The following is a 19,005-nucleotide window of genomic DNA, read 5'->3' on the forward strand; positions in this document are numbered from 1 at the left end:
TGTGAAGCGGGGACATTTAATGGTGATGCCAAAGATTCCAGTTTTCACTGTTTTCCTGGAGAGCTTCTCCTCTTCTTTTGTCTCAGAACTCACAGTTCAAGCATCCCTTCCTCTGTGAAAGTTTTTTCCTAATCCCCCTAAGCTGATTTAGGTTCCCTCCCCTGTACTGCCATCAACACCTTTATTCATACTTCCAGGACAGCATTTGCCACATCATGTTGTAATTATTTGTTTACATGTCTGACTAGCCACAAGCTCTTTGATGGCAAGGATAATGTTTTATTCATCACTGATTCTACACATAATCGGCACTTAATAAACATTTGTTGAATGTATTAATGATTAATGACATAGTAAATTTTAAAGAATGGTGACCATACCTTCTGGATTCCAGACCAAAATTACAATAAGTACTAATACTGAAGATTAAAATCCCACCATACATTTCTATTACGTGTATCATTCTGGGTTAGAAAAAGAGGCCAAAAATACAAGAAGATGGCTCTAACAGTGCCCGTCATTGCCAAGTAACCAGCCAGAAATACGAGAGCCTCCAACACCAAGAATGATCCAACACAACAAACAAGTGAACAGAGCCAAATCCAAGACAGTTGTCTATGTTTCAGGCTCATTCTCCTGCCTTTGGAGATTATGAACAATGATCAATGAGGGCCCCTGGAAAAGTCACTCTCTCCACAGCCATGGAACCTTGTGGCCAAATATGATTCCTGCTGAAAGAATATACAGGAAAAGGAGTCATTTGTGACCAAAGCCAAGTAAGCTTCCACTAAGGGACAGGGATCTGAGTTAAGTCCTCCCAGAACTCTGCCATGCTGTACATTAGCATTCCAAATCATTCCTCACTGGGTTTACTCATCTCTGAAGAGATGCAGGCAAGGCAATAAAACGCTGCTGTCTCAAACGCCTCTCCCTGTAGCAATCCTGCACCACACAAGGCCACTGTGTTTACAGGCTGCTAATATGACACAAAAGTCTAATCTGATCCTGTGGGAACAAGGCCCCATGTTCCCTCAGGGATTAAATAAATTTAGTCGGCTTTTGTATTCCCAAACTTGTGGGGCTCTAGAAGTTGAAGAAAGCATAAACACCACCACTCAGACAAGTGAGGGGATGGAAGGGGACTTGGTCTCTGGAGAACTTCTGCAGCAGGGTGGTATATAGTGAATGAGATGAGCAATGTCCAGGGGCAAACCAGAATTTGCTTGGCTGGCAGATACTTGGCCCCTTGCATGTTACCTTTTCTAAAAAGCCAAGAAACTGCAGTTAAATTAATTCAGGTCTCTTGCATAGACAAGTAAATTTGTTTTGACCCCAGGGAAGAGCATTTACCAAGCCAATTCCTCTGACTAGGCGTTTTAGCATATTTCTGCTACCACTGTCTTACATGAACCCAGCTGTGACACTTAACACTTGCGGTAGCTCAGCCCTTCACAGGATACGTGGTCCCACTACCTTCTTCCAAGAAGGAAAACTGAGTCAGCGTATCAACTGGCTTCCCCAAGCATAGACTTAGTTTGTAGTGAGGCCACAATTGAACCCTCATGTTGCCTTCCTCATGCTCTTCGCGGATGAATCGCAGCATGCTCACCCATGCGGCTCTTTTCCCTTTACCTTATAACTAAATTGCTTTCTTGAGCGGCAGAGATGGTACTTTAGAGCCACCATGAGCTTCTAGTTCTCCTCTTTCCCCAGAAAGAGTAAGGTAAAAGATGTACGTGGAGCAGAGAAGGGGAGGGGAGAGGAGGGACGGGAAGGGTTGGCTCCCAATACTAGGACTCACCTTGGAGCTGAGGTCTTCTCGCCGGTTTCCTGCCTTACTCCTGCGTAATTTGATGGACGGGGATCGCAGAAGGTTCTTGATCCGGCTGGTAATGGTTGACCCCTCCACAGCCATCATGATGGGGAGCCCCGGGGACAGCTCCTGGCCCAATCCTGGGACTTGCCTCAACAGCGGCAATGCTTTCCCACTCCACAGGCCCTTCCAGTATGCCCTCTCACTGACCTGAGATGGTAGAGGCCACCTTACCTTCTGCCTAAGCTGTGCCTGCAGCTCTTATCTCTAGGTAACTGCTCTCTCCTTTAGCCTCATTCCCACCTTCAAGCTCTGCGCGGTTTCTTAAAACGCCTTAAGGACACACTCAGGGAAAGGGGGCGTTAAAAAGCCTGAGCTGCGAAGAACTGCCAGGCCCACACCTGCCAGAGGCGTTCAACTGAAAGGATAAGATGGGCCCTAGAAGGGCTAGTGACTGGTCCGATTCCCGTTAACTCCCAACTGTTTTCATGGCAACAGCAGCGTCTTAAAGGAGGAGGACACCGAGGCTACCAAGGAGTCCCGCAGCGGTCGTGAGCACCTGCGCCGGCGGCCGCAGGGACACTCAGCCCGGCGGGGCTCGTCTTGGCCCTACAACCCGTTCTGCCACGGGGGCCTCCCTCCCCCACCCACGACCCTCCCGAGCTCGCTCTCAGGCCGCCACGGGAGCCCTAGATCTTTCGCTTTTCGGTCCCTCAGAAGCCCCTGCTACTCGCCAGCGCCCCCGCCCGGGCCCAGCCTCACCAGCCCCCGGGCGCGAGGGCCGCCCGGCTCGCAGCGCCCTCAGGCATCGCGCTCAACGATTTCAGCTCCGCTGCGGCAGCGGCAGAAGCAGCTATGGTGGCACGAGCGGCTCAAAACGCGAACTACCGTCTGGGCTCAGCCACCGGCTGGATAGGAGGAGCGGAGGCGAGGGGGCGCGGCCTCTACGCACGGGGGCGTTCCCAGAGTGGACGAGTACGGCTTATGGGGGCGGGGCCCAGGAAAGAGCCTAGGAAGCGAGGACTGGGCACCCAGGAACCACGGATTCCGCACAATGCAGTCGCGACTACGGATCCTAGAGGGAGGTCGTCAGAATACGGCTTCAGAACTGAGAAAACCAAGCCTTTTATGGTATTATCAGGCCTGGTCCCCCCAGAGAAGCGCACTTCCCAGAACCCTAACAGGACGGTAACCACGCCCCCAGCGGCACTGTGGTTGGCTTTTAATAGGCCCGAGGGACCGAGCTGAAACTCCTAGCTCAGAATTATAGGACTGGATACAGCCATAAAGTCTGCTTCTAAGAGCTGGGATTTAAAGTGGCTAGAATAATTTCTGCTCGCCGCTTGCCGGGCGCGTTGACCTACATGGAAATAATTCTTCGTAAGTCGATCGCTACGGAGTGTATTGAACTAAGCAACCTGATTGGCCGCGGTGGAAGAAGGCGGAAGGAGCTGATAGCCTAGGAGAGAGCTTTAGGCGGAAAGGGTGCGATCGGGTCAATGTGCCGATGGGACGTATTTGTTTCATGTTTTCTTTAGCCTCCAATGTTCCATCTCGTTCGCATCCAGTTAACCAGTTGCTCCAGCCATTTTCCATGTTCCTGTCAAAACTCACTCACGAACCGTTTTCCTTGATACTGTTACTTTGGCGAGATCACTGCCAAGCTTGTTGGCACCAGATTAAAAGAGTTTTTCTAGCTCAACGGGTGGGGGGCAAGAAGTTGGGGGGATGACAGAGTGTGCACAGAAACACCTTTGCCTATTATTTAATACGTGTTTCAACCTAAGTTTGTTTTCTAGGTGCCTTTCTGCCTAGTTGCTAGAGAAATTACCTTACAAAAAGCTTAACCTATTCCAACAGCTGGGCTCCAGAGAAAGAGTACACTGATGTCTCCCATCTGATCCAGATCCTTAGGGGAACCCTGGGAGAGATGACATGTTAGCAAGAGAGAAAAACTCTTAAACCTACTTACTGCTGTGAGTGGCTCTTGCACTGCCAAGTGACAGAACAGGTATATACTTGTTTCAGAACTGTAAAGCTAGCAAGTTGACATAAACGTCACTTCTTGGAAGACCAGCTGGCAATAGCTACAAGAGGCAAAGATCAGGAAAGTCACCTCTTGGAAAACCAACTGGCAATAGCTACCAGAAGAATGACCTTTCCTTCCTTTCAACCATGCATTGCAGAGGTAATGAAATGTAAAATGGTATTTTCAAATCTTGAGGAGGTGGTCAAGGTCATTAGCCATAACTGTATGGAATAGGGGGCTGGTTCCTTTTACTCCTTGCTAGTCTGATTTTGCCTCCATGGAGGCAGGCAGGGGGGCGTGGAGGATCAATGTAGCACTGCTGATAAAGGGTGCCACCTGGTGTCCTTACTTGTGCGCTGCATTCCCGAGCAAATCTCACCTCCACCCATTAGAGCTGTCCCTAATTCTGTCTGGATCATTTCTCACTTACCTTACCACTCATGGCCAGGAAAGTCATTGGTCATTTCCTACCCAAAGCTACTTGGTTTATCCTCTTCAGAAAAAATGTTCCCCAAATTACTCCCATCTGAAGCTGAAGTTACAGAAACTAACTTTGCTTTCATTGTCTAAGATGATCTGGCAAAAACCAACTGAGAACTTAAGTCTAGAATCTGAATACTTCCAGTCTAGGATCAACATCACGTATTTTTAATTCTTCACAATTGAGTCCTACCTTACTATCTAGGATATGTATCATGTAGAATTTTAAGTACCAATTTGGGAAATAGGCTTGTAGGCTCAGAAAATAATCATCCCAGGTCCAAAGTGAATAGACTCATTATTCCCTTTTCTTCAAGTAATTGCTATCCCACCCTCCAAAATGCAGCTGACCCTTACACATATATTTCATTGTTCATATGCTATTTCATGTTTTATTCACTTGTCTATGTCCTCAATATGTATACATGGTTGTCAGATTCTAAAATTCCACATGTCTAGGAAAGGTGTATACAATTGTCTGTTTTCGAGACCATAATTAGATCAGATTTTTTAATTTACCCTAGGCTTAATATACAAATAGGTGCAATTATAAGATCCTAGAAAACTAACAGGCTAAACAGTTGCTCATCAATTCAAATATTTATTGAGCACCTTTACATGCAAGGCACTGGGGGACAGCTGAGACCAATGTTTGCAGTTGGAAACAGGATGGATCTGAAAACAATGCTTCCAAGACTGCTTTCTTATTTAACAAAATCTAACAGCATAGTTTACAATGACAGAATTTAGTAGAGTTTAGATTTGTCTCAAAATTTCAACTCATCCCACGGTTTAGCCTTCTCACCCTCCACACACTTCCATCCCTTTTAATCAGCACTTAGCATATCTTTGTAGAGCAGTTCAGTCATATGCTACAATACGCTACAATTATGCCTCAGTTCAAAAGTTGTATATATCAAATTATTTCCCTCTAACTTAATTTCAAAAAGGCATTTTACTTTTTCTCCAAATGGCAGTAAGTCTATATACCTCAGCTTTAATTTTCCCTGCATCCAGCAATTCATGTTCATGGAAAATTTCATTAGCGATAACACAACATGAAGTACTGATGCCCTTATTATTTTCTTAAAAATCAACAATTCTGTGCAATAAATCTATTCTGATTCTTGGTTATCAATCATTCTCTACAAAAGTATCTGAAAATGTGCCTACTTTGTGCCTCTGTGCATTGTTTTTTGTTTTGTTTTAATCTGAGTGTGAGGAATAAGGGTCATCATTTTTCAGACTATCTTCAAAGTGCATTTACCTCTCAATTCACCTGATATCATTCCAATATCTCAACTAGTATAATCAGGGGGAAAAAACTATCTATACTACTAAACCCTGCTCTAAATAATATATGGATTGTCTGCCTTTCTTCCGTGTTCAAAACAGTTTCAAACTTGTTATAGAAAGGCCTGTTGTTTAGTATCTCATAATAATTCTGGGGAAAAAACATTACACACAGTGATATGTATGAAGTTTATATAACTGGACTTGATCTGTTAGTGACCTTAGAGTAGTTTAATGTCTAAAGGACTCCTTTAATAAAAATTTTTTGTAAACTGTGACACTAGTTAACCTATAGCTTGCTTTAAGAACATCTATTGTCCTTAGCCACTAAGACTATGGGTAACAGGTATGTTACACCCTGCACACACTGGTACTAGGAGGCTAGCCATTCTTCACTGTAGAATGACTTCTTGAGACAAATACTTGCCATCAAGTTGTATGAAATTTCAAATTCTCCATGTAAAACATGCTGCAAAGATAGAATACAAAAAACGTCCCCCAAATGGCATGTCAGAAACTTTGAAAACAGTAAGGAATTCCTGTGATTAAACTCCTTCAGTGACCCCTCCCAGATGTCTCAGAGCATCAGAATTCTCTATTACAACTCAGCACAAACCTAGCAACACCAAGTCCTGCTTTAATTATTGTGACTGATTTATTTCAAGTTTATACATTCACCCACTGACCAAACTTCTTCTGTTCTTAGGTTCTAAAAAAATAGTCATTTTTCAAAAGCAGAAAAAGAAAGATATATATTTAATATATAAAAGAAAAAGCTAAATCTGACATAATTATATTCTTAAAAACATTCCATTTATTTACAGATGTATAAAAAGGCGAATTATTGGTCTACTGAGATCATGCTTCTTATAGTTAGGGTGAGAGCTCACTATCCTCCCAATTCCTCAACTCCTCACTCAACTACATCTTTCATAGTCACACATGAATTTTCATAGATCAGTTTCTCCTGGGGTAAGGTTTAAAGGGTTGGAGTTTTTGGAGATTTTTAGATTTCTATCAAGACTGTAGGATTGTTCTTAAGACTGAGCCCTCCTCAAATTAGCCCTAACAACTCCCTAGTTCTAAGAGGTCTTGCAAACACCATTGGGGGGGGGGGGGTGTTTATAATGACATCTGCAGCCTTCCTTGAACACACTGGATCATCTCTCATTTCTATCTCTGGCATCTTCCATAAACAGTCAAATATCTTCCCATCAAGAAATGAATACTACCTATTTGTCTATTTTCTTCTAAAAAACCGAACAGTGTTCAGAAGCAGAATGGTCCTTCTTTTCCTGAGGATTACTCGCTCACTTGCCTGCTCCTTGGCTGACCCTCAAAAGCTTTAAGAGCCTTGGAAAGTCAGGAGGGAACACGAGGACAAGACAAGCAAAGAAATAATGGGAAACTGCTATACCTGGATTAAACTACTAGCATCTCCAAGGACAGTTATTAGCAGGGAAGACAGGTGCTGGATTCCTTGGCTAAGGCATTGAATGAAATCTCCTGGGTAAAGAGAAGTGGGAGGGATAATGAGAAGCTGAGGGGCACTCATCACCTACTTGAAGCTCCTTCAGTAACCTTTAGAGGTGGGAAGGCTGGAGGCTGATGAGGAGGTCAAGAAAGGCAAGTAGCATAAAAAAACCCAACAAAGAATGTGTTCCCAGTGCAATTCGCAGAGGAAACTTTCCCACCCTTTTCAATCTGTTTATTACCCGAGTTACTAGAAAGGGAACCAACCACGGAGGTAATAATTCACTGGCTAGGACCATTCCAAAGTTGGTTTCACAACCTAGTTCTGAAGATATGCTGAGTGGGGTTTGGGATAAAGAAGGCAGGGGATGTAGAAGAAACAGCACTGCCTAGGCACAGCCCAGGCACTGGAAGCTCTTGTGTTATTGTTTCACAACACAAGCAAATCCTGTCAATGAAGACAGAACAGGGGTTACATTCCAAAATATAATTATTTAAGAAAGGCAAAATGCAGCAGCTAAATCCCAGTCTATACATTTTCAGAATAGTGATTCTTGCCCCCAGGAGTTTCCAAGAGACCCCTCAAGTGCACCATGATTATTTACAAACTAGATAGGAAACATCATTTCTATACTCAATACAAATCTCATCTTCTAGGTTGAAAACTTCAGCCTTTGAGAAATCTATGAAAACAACTATACAAAAATATAAATATCTTTTTATCTTTACAGGCTGTCAGACCTTCATATCCTGACAGCTCATGAGTGAAAAAGCTCTACAGATCATTGAAGCCATGGTAGCAGATAATAAAAAATATATCTTGTGATTCAAATACTGCCTTATTTCCCTGGTAAAGAGTGCCTACTGTGACTTTTCTTTTCTTTACATCCTGTGCAGGTAACAGTGAATGAAACCTCCAAGCACCAGGAGGCTGGTTTGACTTGTGAAATACCCAGCCCCACAGTTTTTTTTTGTTTGTTTAATTTTTTTGGCCACTATCTCTGGTATGGGGAGGGAATGCTTATCATTTTACATGTCTTTTGAGTGATGTGATTTGTGAAAAGGGGAAGGGCTCCCTGTATGTCTACCTCCAAAAAACATATTCAAGGTAGAAATCCTTGGTACCGTGAAATGGTCTTCTCAACACCCAAACACAGTAAGGGAGAACTAGTTAATTTTTAAATCTCAAAATGATTACCTTAGTAATAAAAGCTTTTTTAAAAGCATTCCTACTTTACCAGAAGGCTTAGATTTATAATTCTGATTGAAAAGGTGAGGGAATGGAAGCTACTTAGGATATGAAAGAAGAGAAAATTTTGTTGAATGATACTAAGTCCTTCACTTTGGTATTCCATGGTACCCATCCTCTCTCCCCCTATTCTGAAACACCAACTAAAAGCTACCTCTTCTGGATCCCTTTGCACAAGTGCATCACATTCCTTGGACTTCAGACTTAAAACAACAGCTATCAACTAAGGTTCAGTCCACAGCAACTCCTAAGTCTCAAGCAGCTTTTACTCTGGGAGGGAAGAACTAGGAACCATTATGGACCTAGTCTTGTTACAAATTCCTTGGGTAAGACGGGCACCTCGTGTTCAGTAATGGATCGCATCTTCTTGGAGAGGATGAGGAGACCCAGCACCACAAGTGAGGTAACACATTTTAACATGATCAGAATTTCATAGTAGTTAATTTCTTATACGGACGTCAGCACCCTACCCCCTTTCTCTACCATCATTCACCACATTTCAAAGTCAAGGATCACAATTCCATGACACAAACAGGTGCCTGCAGAGAAAGGAGGTTCCCCCTCACAGCCTGGCTTCTGCCTGAGAACAACTAAGTTCATTTCCCTGCAGAACTTGGCGAGGCCCCAGTGTTGCCCAGTTTGGCCACAACAGGTGCCAATGTAGGCATCACCTTGCTCTCCCGGCATTCCTGATCATTCCCTGTTAAGTTCATTTTGTGTCCAACTGACCCAACTTTGGCAGCTACAGGTGCCAAACAAGGCATCACCTTGAGACTCTGACCCTCTGTATCACTGGAAGGATTAGCTACTTTTAAACCGAGAGGTGCCAACTTTGGCATGGGCCTCCACAAGGTGTCTGTGCTGCTGTTCTCTAGGCCACCCTTCATGTGTAGGACAGGGGGTGAGGACACACTTTCAGGCTCGGCAGGGACGCCAGAAGCACTCTTCGCTTCATCCCCCACTTTCCTCTGGGAAACGAGGGGATCCTTTATCTCAGAGTCAATGACAATCTTAAGCACATCTGGTTCAGAGGCTGGTTCTGCAAGTTGTTTTTCATTCTCAGAAAAGTCATCATCTTCCAAGTGCAAGAGGAGGGGGCTGACAGAGTCACTCTCCCCTTGCACATCAGGCAATTCCTTCAAACCAGTTCCCAAGTGGCCAACCTGGAAAGTCGCTCTGTTCCCAGGAGGAAGCTTACTGATGAAAGCCCGGCGAGCATCCCCTGGGAACTCTGTATCCAGAGAGCTAGGCAGTTCAGCCAGGCTAACAGAGTCATCATTTAACTGCTGATTAAGAAAGGCAATCTCATTGAGCAGAGATGTTAGTGTCTCATCAGTATCATCCTCATCTTCCATACTAGTTAGCAGTTCACTGGGATCCAATGCTGCTTCCTCTATAGCTGATGCTACCTTTCTCAATTCCATCTCTATGCTTGAGTCTTTGAGATCTTTCATCTTTAATTTATGAAATGGAGACTCCTTTGTCTTCAGTCTCTCCCGTCTTGATTCACTCTCTTTCCATTTATGCTGACTCCCTCTGGTATCACCAGAAATCTTTTTGGGTAAGAATTCTTGTGCTTCTTGCATACTGGAAACATCAACTATTTGTGGAAAACCAGAATCTTTATGTGACAGATAAACCTGTGCTGTACCCAGTGTCATTCTGACATCTCTATGGTTGCCTCTGGAAGAGATTCTACCCAAATCTTCACAGGAGTTATCCTCACTCCTGACAGTGTTTTTCAGGTGGTCAGGTGGCTTGCCATCAGGAACTTCATGGGGGTATTTGCTGCCACTCGTATCTACCAAACCTCCCTCTGTTGCCAATGATGTCACATTAACAATTCTTGGCATCATAAATAAGTCGTCATTTTCTAGGGAAGAAAAAAAAAACTCATTTATCTATAGTGGTAAGCACTCTCTCCCATTCATACCCAATAACCATCTCAAAGGAGTTAAATTTTCACCATCTACTTTTAGCAAGAAGATGAAAGGAAATACTAGTTTTTCAAATTACAGAGTTAGCCTAACAAGAAAATAGGTAAAATTTAACCAAAAGACACACTGATATTCCATCATTAATAAAAGTTCTATTTAATTTTTTAATATAAATGCTCCCCAAGTTTATTTTTTTATCCTGAGGCAGACATGCATCTTGATTCTGTTCATCCAATAATTGCTACTCTGACAGAAAGATGAAGCCCTAAAGGCAGCACTCTAGGAAGATGACTCCTCCAGACTGGGTTTAGCAGTATTAGTATTGGTAAGGATACCCTTTTACCTTAACAGAAATTTAGGTTTGTAAAACCTAAATCATCAAAGTAAAATTTCCTTTTCAACTCAACTCCTCACTGCCAAAAGAGAGAGTGCTCCAACTTTATCAGGTTGGTAATGTAGGAGTGCACCATCTTTGAGTACAAGACAAAACTGATACATATTTATCAACACCAAAACTATAATAATGACTCCTCACATTCCTTTTACTTTCACATCTTTTAAATTCTTTCCCTAATTAGAAATTGGGCTTCCCAGGTGGCACTAGGGGTGAAGAACCCTCCTGCCAATGCAGGAGACATAAGAGAGGAGGATTTGATCCCTGGGTAGGAAAGATCCCCTGGAGGAGGGCATGGCAACCCACTTCAGTATTCTTGCCTGGAGAATCCCATGGACAGAGGAGCCTGGAGGGCTACAGTTCATAGGGTCACAAAGAGTTGGACACAACTGAAGCAACTTAGCACACAATTAGAAATTAGGAGAGCTCACAAAATAGTTCCCATCCCCAGGTAAAAAAAAGACCAATCAATACCACAGACAGAGCCAAACATGTTCTAAAAAGAGAACCCTCTCATACAGACTTGAATACAATGGCTCTTTATTACTATAGAACACATTCAAAGGCTTAGGCTTTCTCTATCACTTTGAGATACCAGAGATAACTCTTACACCACCCATTGAAGACAACACTTAAGACAATACCTGATTGAGCCACAGCACTACTGGCAACTTGAGGTTTCAGATCTCCTTCTAAGAGAGCAGGAGAAACAGTAACCACTGGTCCTGAGAATAGGGGACCTTTCAAGGTGAGCAATTGCCCTTGTGGAGTCATCACAACGTTGGCAGAGGTGTGTGGAGTATTAGAGGGTGAGGTATTTTCTGTAAAGAAGATCAGAAATTAGTTAAGGATAAAAGACCTTCAATTAATGTTAGTGTACAGCCTAGCAATTGTAGGAGACATGCCTAAAACCACACTCTGACTTAAAAAGCAAGACATTTCAAATTTGTTGGGGAACCTCAACTTGCAATTGACTTTTTGAACGCTTTTTCAGTAATGGTTACCTATCCACTGATTCTCTTAAGGGACAGAATTTTATTTTTGCTGAGGAACAGAGCTACGGAACCACTTTTTCAATGGAATGCTTCTGATGGTCTTGCTGGTGAAGCAGGATGAAGGTACACACTATTTTATCCCTAGGTTTGCTTTCCTATAAACCTCTAAGAAATTACTTCAAGTTTTTAGACCTCAGTTTTTCCATCTGTAAAATAAGGTGACTGGACTAAATGGTCATTAAAGTCCTTACTTATGTACCAATAACATCACTTGAATGTGCAATGTGAAAACTAACTCATATTTTAGTATCCATCACCACCTTCTTAGCTGATATAACAAACCAGATTTCCTTGGTTCCTACACTTGGCTATCCAAAGAGTAAAAGAGTAGAAAAGGATATACCATTTTCAGAGGATATAAACAAGTAATGTAAAGTCAACACAGCCTCACCTTCAAAATTATATAGGACAGAGTAAGAAATCAAAACCAATTTACTTTGTTCCTGTATAGCAATTCATTGACAGACCGCAATCTGATTAAAAAGAGCCTGGTTAACAAAAATAAACTCCTACCAGAAATTAGTCTTATATGTTACCATGACGGATAACTTATTAGGATCTGCTTGAGTGTGTAAAGCTAGAAAATGAAATATAATGTAGTTAATATTCTGCTTTTAATACAACTCATCTTTCATCTAATTAAAACTAAAATTATGGCCAAGATGTTCAGTTCTTTAAACTAAACTAAATGTTCATCTGCATCAAGGAAAGCAAAGAAATGTCCCTCCTACCTGTGGCCTGGTCTTTTTTTCTGGAAAGAATCAAAGGCTTCCCCTTCCTGTTATTTATAAACATCTGTCCGAGATCTACAGATGATGCAGAAGCTCCTTCCTGCTGTTTGCTAGTTCTGGGAGACACGTCAAACTCATCTGATCCCATCTTCTTTTTTCTCTTTTGTGCCTCTACTGCTTGTTGTTTTGCATAAATATACTCTAGCTTCTTCAGGACCACTTCTTCTGTCTTACCTATAGGTTGAGAGGGAATAAACTGTCACTCTCTATAAGACCCCACATAATAATGAGAAATAGAGTCCAGTTGATGTAACTATATCCCCCAAAACTATGGCAGTCAAGAGTGATTATAATTGAAAAAAAAAATGTCCCACCCAGTCAAAAGACAATTCTGAAGGTAATTCTGGGAACCAAGACTCAAATGAAGTAGTATTTGAAAGATCTTAGCTAAGTATTTTCCTTACTAAAGCTGTATTTATGGCCTTTACCAGAGATCATTCACCATTATCTCACCTGAAAGTGAAGATACTTTCCGTATCAAAATATTCCGTTTGCGAGTCAGGAGATTCTTCTGTCCTATCAACTTGTCTGCCTGATCTGTTAGTCCCTGAATTTCACTGAATGCCTAGAAGAGAAATAGTAATATCATGTCCATCAATTTTCTTTTTCTGAAAAACAGGTAAGGTCTACACAAATTTCTTTAATAAAAACTTTTAAATCTAATATTTTAGAGAACTTTATAATGTCATTTAAAACCATTTTTACTGTTTTACAAACTTATGGTTACCACTGGGGAAACAGGTAGGAGGTATAATAAACTGGAAGACTGGGAATGACATATACGTGCTACTATATATAAAACAGATAACTAATAAGAACCTACTATTTATAGCACAGGCAACCCTATTCAATACTCTGTAACAGCCTGTACAGGAAAAGAATCTAAAATAGAGTGGAGGTACCTATATATATATGTATGGGCCTCCCTGGTGGCTCAGTGGTAAAGAATCTGTCTGCCAATGCAGGAGACACAGGTTGGATCTGTGGGTCGGGAAGTTCCCCTTGAGAAGGAGATGGCAACCCACTCCAGTATTCTTGCCTGGGAAATCCCACGGACAGAGGAGCCTGGCGAGCTATAGTCCATGGGGTTGCAAAGAGTCAGAAACAACTTAGGGACTAAACAACAACAATGTATGTGTGTAACTGGTTCACTAACACAGCTAACTAACGTACTAACACAACATTGTAAATCAACTATACTCTAATAAAAATTTAAATAATAAAGTATACAAGTGGAAAAAAAAAGTCAATTCCAAAAAGGAGGCTTTTCTGGCTTCTACTTCTAGGGAAAGTGATTATTTACGAAGAGCACCACTGAGTGGTATTTTCACTACTGCAAGGAGATAGAAAACATTTTACTCTGCTTAGATTTTAATAATCAACTTTAAAATCAACTGCTACTCTAAGCAATATCTGGTTGAAACCACCTTGTTCTAGAGGGATAAAATGCTTGCCTTATACACTTCCAACCTTTAATTATAAGCAATTGAAACAAAATTACCTTAGCTATTATTCTACATGCAAAATTAAAACTTCTGCTAGCTTGAATACTACAGTTTCCTTTAAAGTGACTGTCAACCATTAAGAAGTATGTCAAAATAGTAGTTGTCTTGTGTCTTTCACCATAACAAACTTTTTTTTTTTTTTTAATTTTATTTTATTTTTAAACTTAACATAACTGTATTAGATTTGCCAAATATCAAAATGAATCCGCCACAGGTATACATGTGTTCCCCATCCTGAACCCTCCTCCCTCCTCCCTCCCCATTCCATCCCTCTGGGTGGTCCCAGTGCACCAGCCCCAAGCATCCAGTATCGTGCATCGAACCTGGACTGGCAACTCATTTCATACATGATATTTTACATGTTTCAATGCCATTCTCCCAAATCTTCCCACCCTCTCCCTCTCCCACAGAGTCCATAAGACTGTTCTATACATCAGTGTCGTAACAAACTTTTCTAAGTGCTATGGAAAACAATAGTTTACAGAAATTGTTGTAAATAGAGTTTATCAGTTTCTAACTTTATTTTAAAAATGAATAATTAACTCTGCTGGTTCAGAATCTGACTTTCAATGAAAAGCAACTCTGATTGAACATGAGGATTTTCTTCCAAAGGGATTTATTGGACACTCACTAGTCCACATTCAAATGATAAACACAAGTTCTATTTCAATTTTCTTCCTTTTCCTTTTATGTATCTAAAGAAGATTCTTTTAGTCAAGCTCTTATTTGTCTGTCATTTACACAGACTTACCCTAGTAAGAATGAGACTTTTGGAAACCTTGGAAGAATGAAGTAACCCCAATGTGATCTTCAACTTCTCAAAGAGATCTCTCATTTCACCACGGCGGCGGCGCTCATTGGCAGTGTGTGTCCGGCGATAATATGCAAAAGCTTCTGCTTCTTTCTGTAGTTTTTCACTCCAATAATCAGGTTTTAGCTTTAGAGGAACTTGTGCAGCCTATCCAAACAAAAGATTGCCTCCTAAGTATCTTTCACATCTACTCGCTTTCCACCACACCAATGGGACTGTTCTATATCAGACACCAACCATCTTCTGCCTAGAGTATTTTAATAGCCTCTCAGTTGGTCCTCTTACTACCAGTCTATCTTTTCTCCAAATCAACAGTGTAAATTCTAAAACATGCTAATGTGATATCACTTCTCAGCTCAAATATCAGCAGTTTTCAAATGAGGGATTGAGAGAGGGACTCTAAAAAAGCTTATGTGTATAATTTATTATTGAGAGTTGTTTTTATGACACAAATTACATGAAAAACTTGACTAGTGGAAAACAAGTTTAAAATGTTTTCTTAAATACTGTAAAGACCCTTTACAATTTGGGAAAGGATCAACTGCCACTCTTCCTAAATCACTGTTGTCTCCAACCATTCCAAAGTGCTGTAAATTTCCTAAGCACTCTATAATCCCACACCTCCCTGTCATTACACAGGTTGTTGCCTGCACCTATCCCTTTCCACCCTCCTTTATGACTTCACAATTAAATGCAAACCTTTGCATTTTTCAGGAAAGTCTTCCTTAACTCTCAGGATGCCTTAGGCTTCCTTTCTCTCTTATTTATTCTAATTCTATTTTTAAATCATTTAAAGAAATAGTTAAGATGCATACCGGGTTTAAAATACAAAAATGTAAAGAGCTTATAATGAAAAGCAACTGTGCCTTGCACCTATACCTGGATCCTCAGAAACAACAACTTTTATTCTTTGAGTTGCTTTTTCTGCTTCTTAAGTCTATATCCTAAGTTAAAACAGTATTTTTAACTATTTACTTCCTGCTATGCAGAAAAGAGTCCCTAGAGTCCCTTGAACTGCAAGGAGATCCAACCAGTCCATTCTAAAGATCAGTCCTGGGTGTTCTTTGGAAGGAATGATGCTAAAGCTGAAACACCAGTACTTTGGCCACCTCATGCAAAGAGTTGACTCATTGGAAAAGACTGATGCTGGGAGGGATTGGGGGCAGGAAAAGAAGGGGACAACAGAGGATGAGATGGCTGGATGGCATCACCGACTCGATGGACTTGAGTTTGAGTGAACTCCGGGAGTTAGTGATGGACAGGGAGGCCTGGCGTGCTGCGATTCATGGGGTCGCAGAGAGTCGGACACGACTGAGCGACTGATCTGATCTGATCTGATGCAGAAAAGAATTCAGTTCACTACTCTCTTGTATCTCACCATCCCATCTTCCTAATACAGATAAATCATTTAGTTCTTCTATTGATCCCTTTGCAACTAGAATATAATTCTATCTCCATTTCTCATTTCATCCACAATAGACAGTGTCTCTGTAAAACGAGGGTATCAGTACTTATATCCTTTCATTTCTTCTTCCCTCTTTTATCTCCCAATCTGTAATTTGTACTTATACATTTTTCAAAATTGAAATTAATTCCTCCACAGTGTTAAGTAAGGATAAAGAGAAAATCTTGCTTAATCATGGTACCATGATATCCTAAACAATATATTAAGAAAACAAAGAAAATTTATAATCTCATTGCTCCCTGAATTGCCAGCCATTATTTCAGATAACAAGTAATTTTTTAGGTCACTGGAAAAAATCAGGAGTCTAGATAAGAAAGAATGCTAGCCTATTTCACATCACATCATTACATTATACAATTAGTTTTCAAATAAACAAATCAAGTTTCACAAATTCCATGCCCATTTTAATTCCTCTAAATTATTCTATCAACTAGGTGGGGCGGGGGTGGGGATAATTAGGAAAAAAAAAACAGTAGTAGTGTAATTTCATTAAGAGGGGAGGGGAGCTGATTATATTAACTCATTGGTAAAAGCAGCCCTGAAAAAAGTCATAATTAATGTAACTAATGTTGTTTTACCTGTAAGGACAAATGTTATAAATTTTATTAAATGAGCAATTATCATTAAATATACTGTAAATACCTTTCGACTCCTTTCAGTAGCTTTTTCATCTGCAGATACAGGCGTACAGCACCTAAATAAAGACAGTATTTTCCAAAGTCTTATCAAAATTCAATAATCTAAGACCTATTTCAAACCACCCCTAATTGTCTAAACTGTGACTGGCTTCTTTTCCCATATTCCCATTTGTGACAATATGATTTATTCAACAATATCCTTTTTTCTCAAATTCTCCCAAAAAAACCCTAAAACTTCAAATTACATTTTTCAATTGTGAAATATTTCAAAGACGTAAAACTGTACAAACAAAATACATAATCAACATCCAGGTATCTGTCATTCAGCCTAAGAAATAAAATATCCGCCTTCCTTCCTTCTCATATAGTTTTACTAGGAATGTACTGATTCATCTTGAAAAAGAAAATATTGTGTAGCATTTTAAACATATGTAATGTGTATCTTTCTTCAACTGATTTCATTCAACATTACATATGAGATATGTTAATACTTGTAGTTTGATCATTTTAACTGCTATATAGTATTCCAAAGTATAACTTCTCTAAATTTTATTTTTTTAGTATGTTAGTAATTATTTACATTGCATCCAAATGTTCACAATGGCAAATGCTGGAATGGACAACCCCACACATGACCCCTTCTACATGTGCGTGAACCCTTCTAGAATCTATATCTAGGAGTGGAACTGATGGATAGAAGAAATGCATGCACATCTTCAACTGTAGTCACATCGCACTGCTCCCCAAAGAGGTAATAATAACTCATACCCCCACCCCACCTGTAGTACGTTCCCATTGTTCCACAACTAGCCAACATTATTTCAGAAATCTCAATTTATGCCAAACTTCTGGGTATAAATTTGTAAAGTCATTATGGTTTAATCTTTATTTCCCTTAATTACTTGTGAGGGGGGAACAAATTTGTGTATGTTTATTGGCAGTCCAGGTTTCCTCTTCTGTGAATTGCCCATGATATCCATTACTTACCTTTCTATTGGCTCATACTTTTCTTTCCTTTTTCTTTAAAATTTACTTAATCTTATATATTTCTTTTTGGCTGTGCTGGGTCTTCATTGCTGCACACGCTTTTCTCTAGTTGCAGTGAGCAGGGGCTACTCTAGTTGTGTGGTTTGCAGGCTTCTCACTGCAGTGGCTTCTCTTGTGGAACACAGGCTCTAGAGCACGGGCTCCAATACTTGCAGTACATGGGCTCAGCAGTTGTACCTCCTGCACTCTAGAGCACAGGCTTGATAGCAGTAGCCCATGGACTTAGTTGCTCCAAGGCATGAGGGATCTTCCTGGATTAGGAATCAAACCCATGTTGCCGGCATTGGCAGGCAGATTTTTACCAGTAGGGAAGCCCATGGATCACCGTTTTCTTACTGACTTGTAAGAATTATTTTATATCCTTGATACTAATCCTCTAACACATATTGCAAATATTTTCCTTACAGTCTGAAATCGCCTTTTTACTGACAGAAATTTTTAACAATCTGTTCCTTTACAGTTTGTGCTCTTTAACTGTTAATTATTCCTGGCCCTTTATTATTCCAGTCCATAAAGATGGAATCTGTTTATTGAAATCTTCATCAATGTTTGTTTGTTTTTTCATTTTTTCAATGTCTTTCAATAACATTTTATAAAAGTCTTACACAACTTCTATCAAAAAGTTGTGTAAGACTTTTATAAAATGTTATTGATTCTATCAAAAATCCCAAACAGCTTTTTTGTATTTTTAATTTTTTTTTGTTTATTGCTATTGTTTTAGAACTCAATTTTAGTATACTGAACTTACATCCTGCAATATTACTGAATTTAAGTCTAATTAAGTTTTTAAGAGATTTAAATTCTTTCAATCATAACCAACAGGCAACTGAGGTGTTTTGTGTGTGCTCAGTCATGTTCAGCTCTTTGCAACCCCACGGGCTGTGGCCTGCCAGGCTCCTCTAGCCATGGTTTTCTTCAGGCAAGAATACTAGAGTGGGGTGCAATTTCTTACTCCAGGGGATCTTTCCACCCAAGGGACTGAACCTGTGTCGCTTGCACTGGCAGGCAGGTTCTTTACCATTAGC

General features: G+C 40.6%; 2 protein-coding genes across 15 annotated transcripts in view; both read right to left on the bottom strand.

Annotated features, from left to right (window-relative positions):
• MAPKBP1 (mitogen-activated protein kinase binding protein 1) overlaps positions 1 to 4,536 on the bottom strand; it is a 53,048-nt gene extending 48,512 nt beyond the window's left edge. For both annotated transcript variants that reach the window (XM_044925196.2, XM_025295877.3), the window contains exons 1-2: positions 2,576 to 4,536; positions 1,802 to 2,023 (exon numbers count right to left, since the gene is read on the bottom strand). In XM_044925196.2, coding sequence (XP_044781131.1) covers positions 1,802 to 1,918 — 117 coding nt within the window. In that variant the 5' untranslated portion in view covers positions 1,919 to 2,023; positions 2,576 to 4,536. The remainder of the gene's footprint in view (positions 1 to 1,801; positions 2,024 to 2,575) is intronic.
• A 367-nt stretch (positions 4,537 to 4,903) lies between these two features.
• Positions 4,904 to 19,005, bottom strand: part of MGA (MAX dimerization protein MGA) — a 146,006-nt gene continuing 131,904 nt past the window's right edge. For all 13 annotated transcript variants that reach the window (XM_044925187.2, XM_044925185.2, XM_044925189.2 and 10 more), the window contains 6 exons: positions 16,938 to 16,989; positions 14,771 to 14,977; positions 12,968 to 13,079; positions 12,455 to 12,688; positions 11,313 to 11,489; positions 4,904 to 10,210 (listed from right to left, as the gene is read on the bottom strand). In XM_044925187.2, coding sequence (XP_044781122.1) covers positions 8,934 to 10,210; positions 11,313 to 11,489; positions 12,455 to 12,688; positions 12,968 to 13,079; positions 14,771 to 14,977; positions 16,938 to 16,989 — 2,059 coding nt within the window. In that variant the 3' untranslated portion in view covers positions 4,904 to 8,933. The remainder of the gene's footprint in view (positions 10,211 to 11,312; positions 11,490 to 12,454; positions 12,689 to 12,967; positions 13,080 to 14,770; positions 14,978 to 16,937; positions 16,990 to 19,005) is intronic.

Source organism: Bubalus bubalis, chromosome 11 (genome assembly GCF_019923935.1).
Source record: "Bubalus bubalis isolate 160015118507 breed Murrah chromosome 11, NDDB_SH_1, whole genome shotgun sequence".
Taxonomy (NCBI): domain Eukaryota; kingdom Metazoa; phylum Chordata; class Mammalia; order Artiodactyla; family Bovidae; genus Bubalus; species Bubalus bubalis.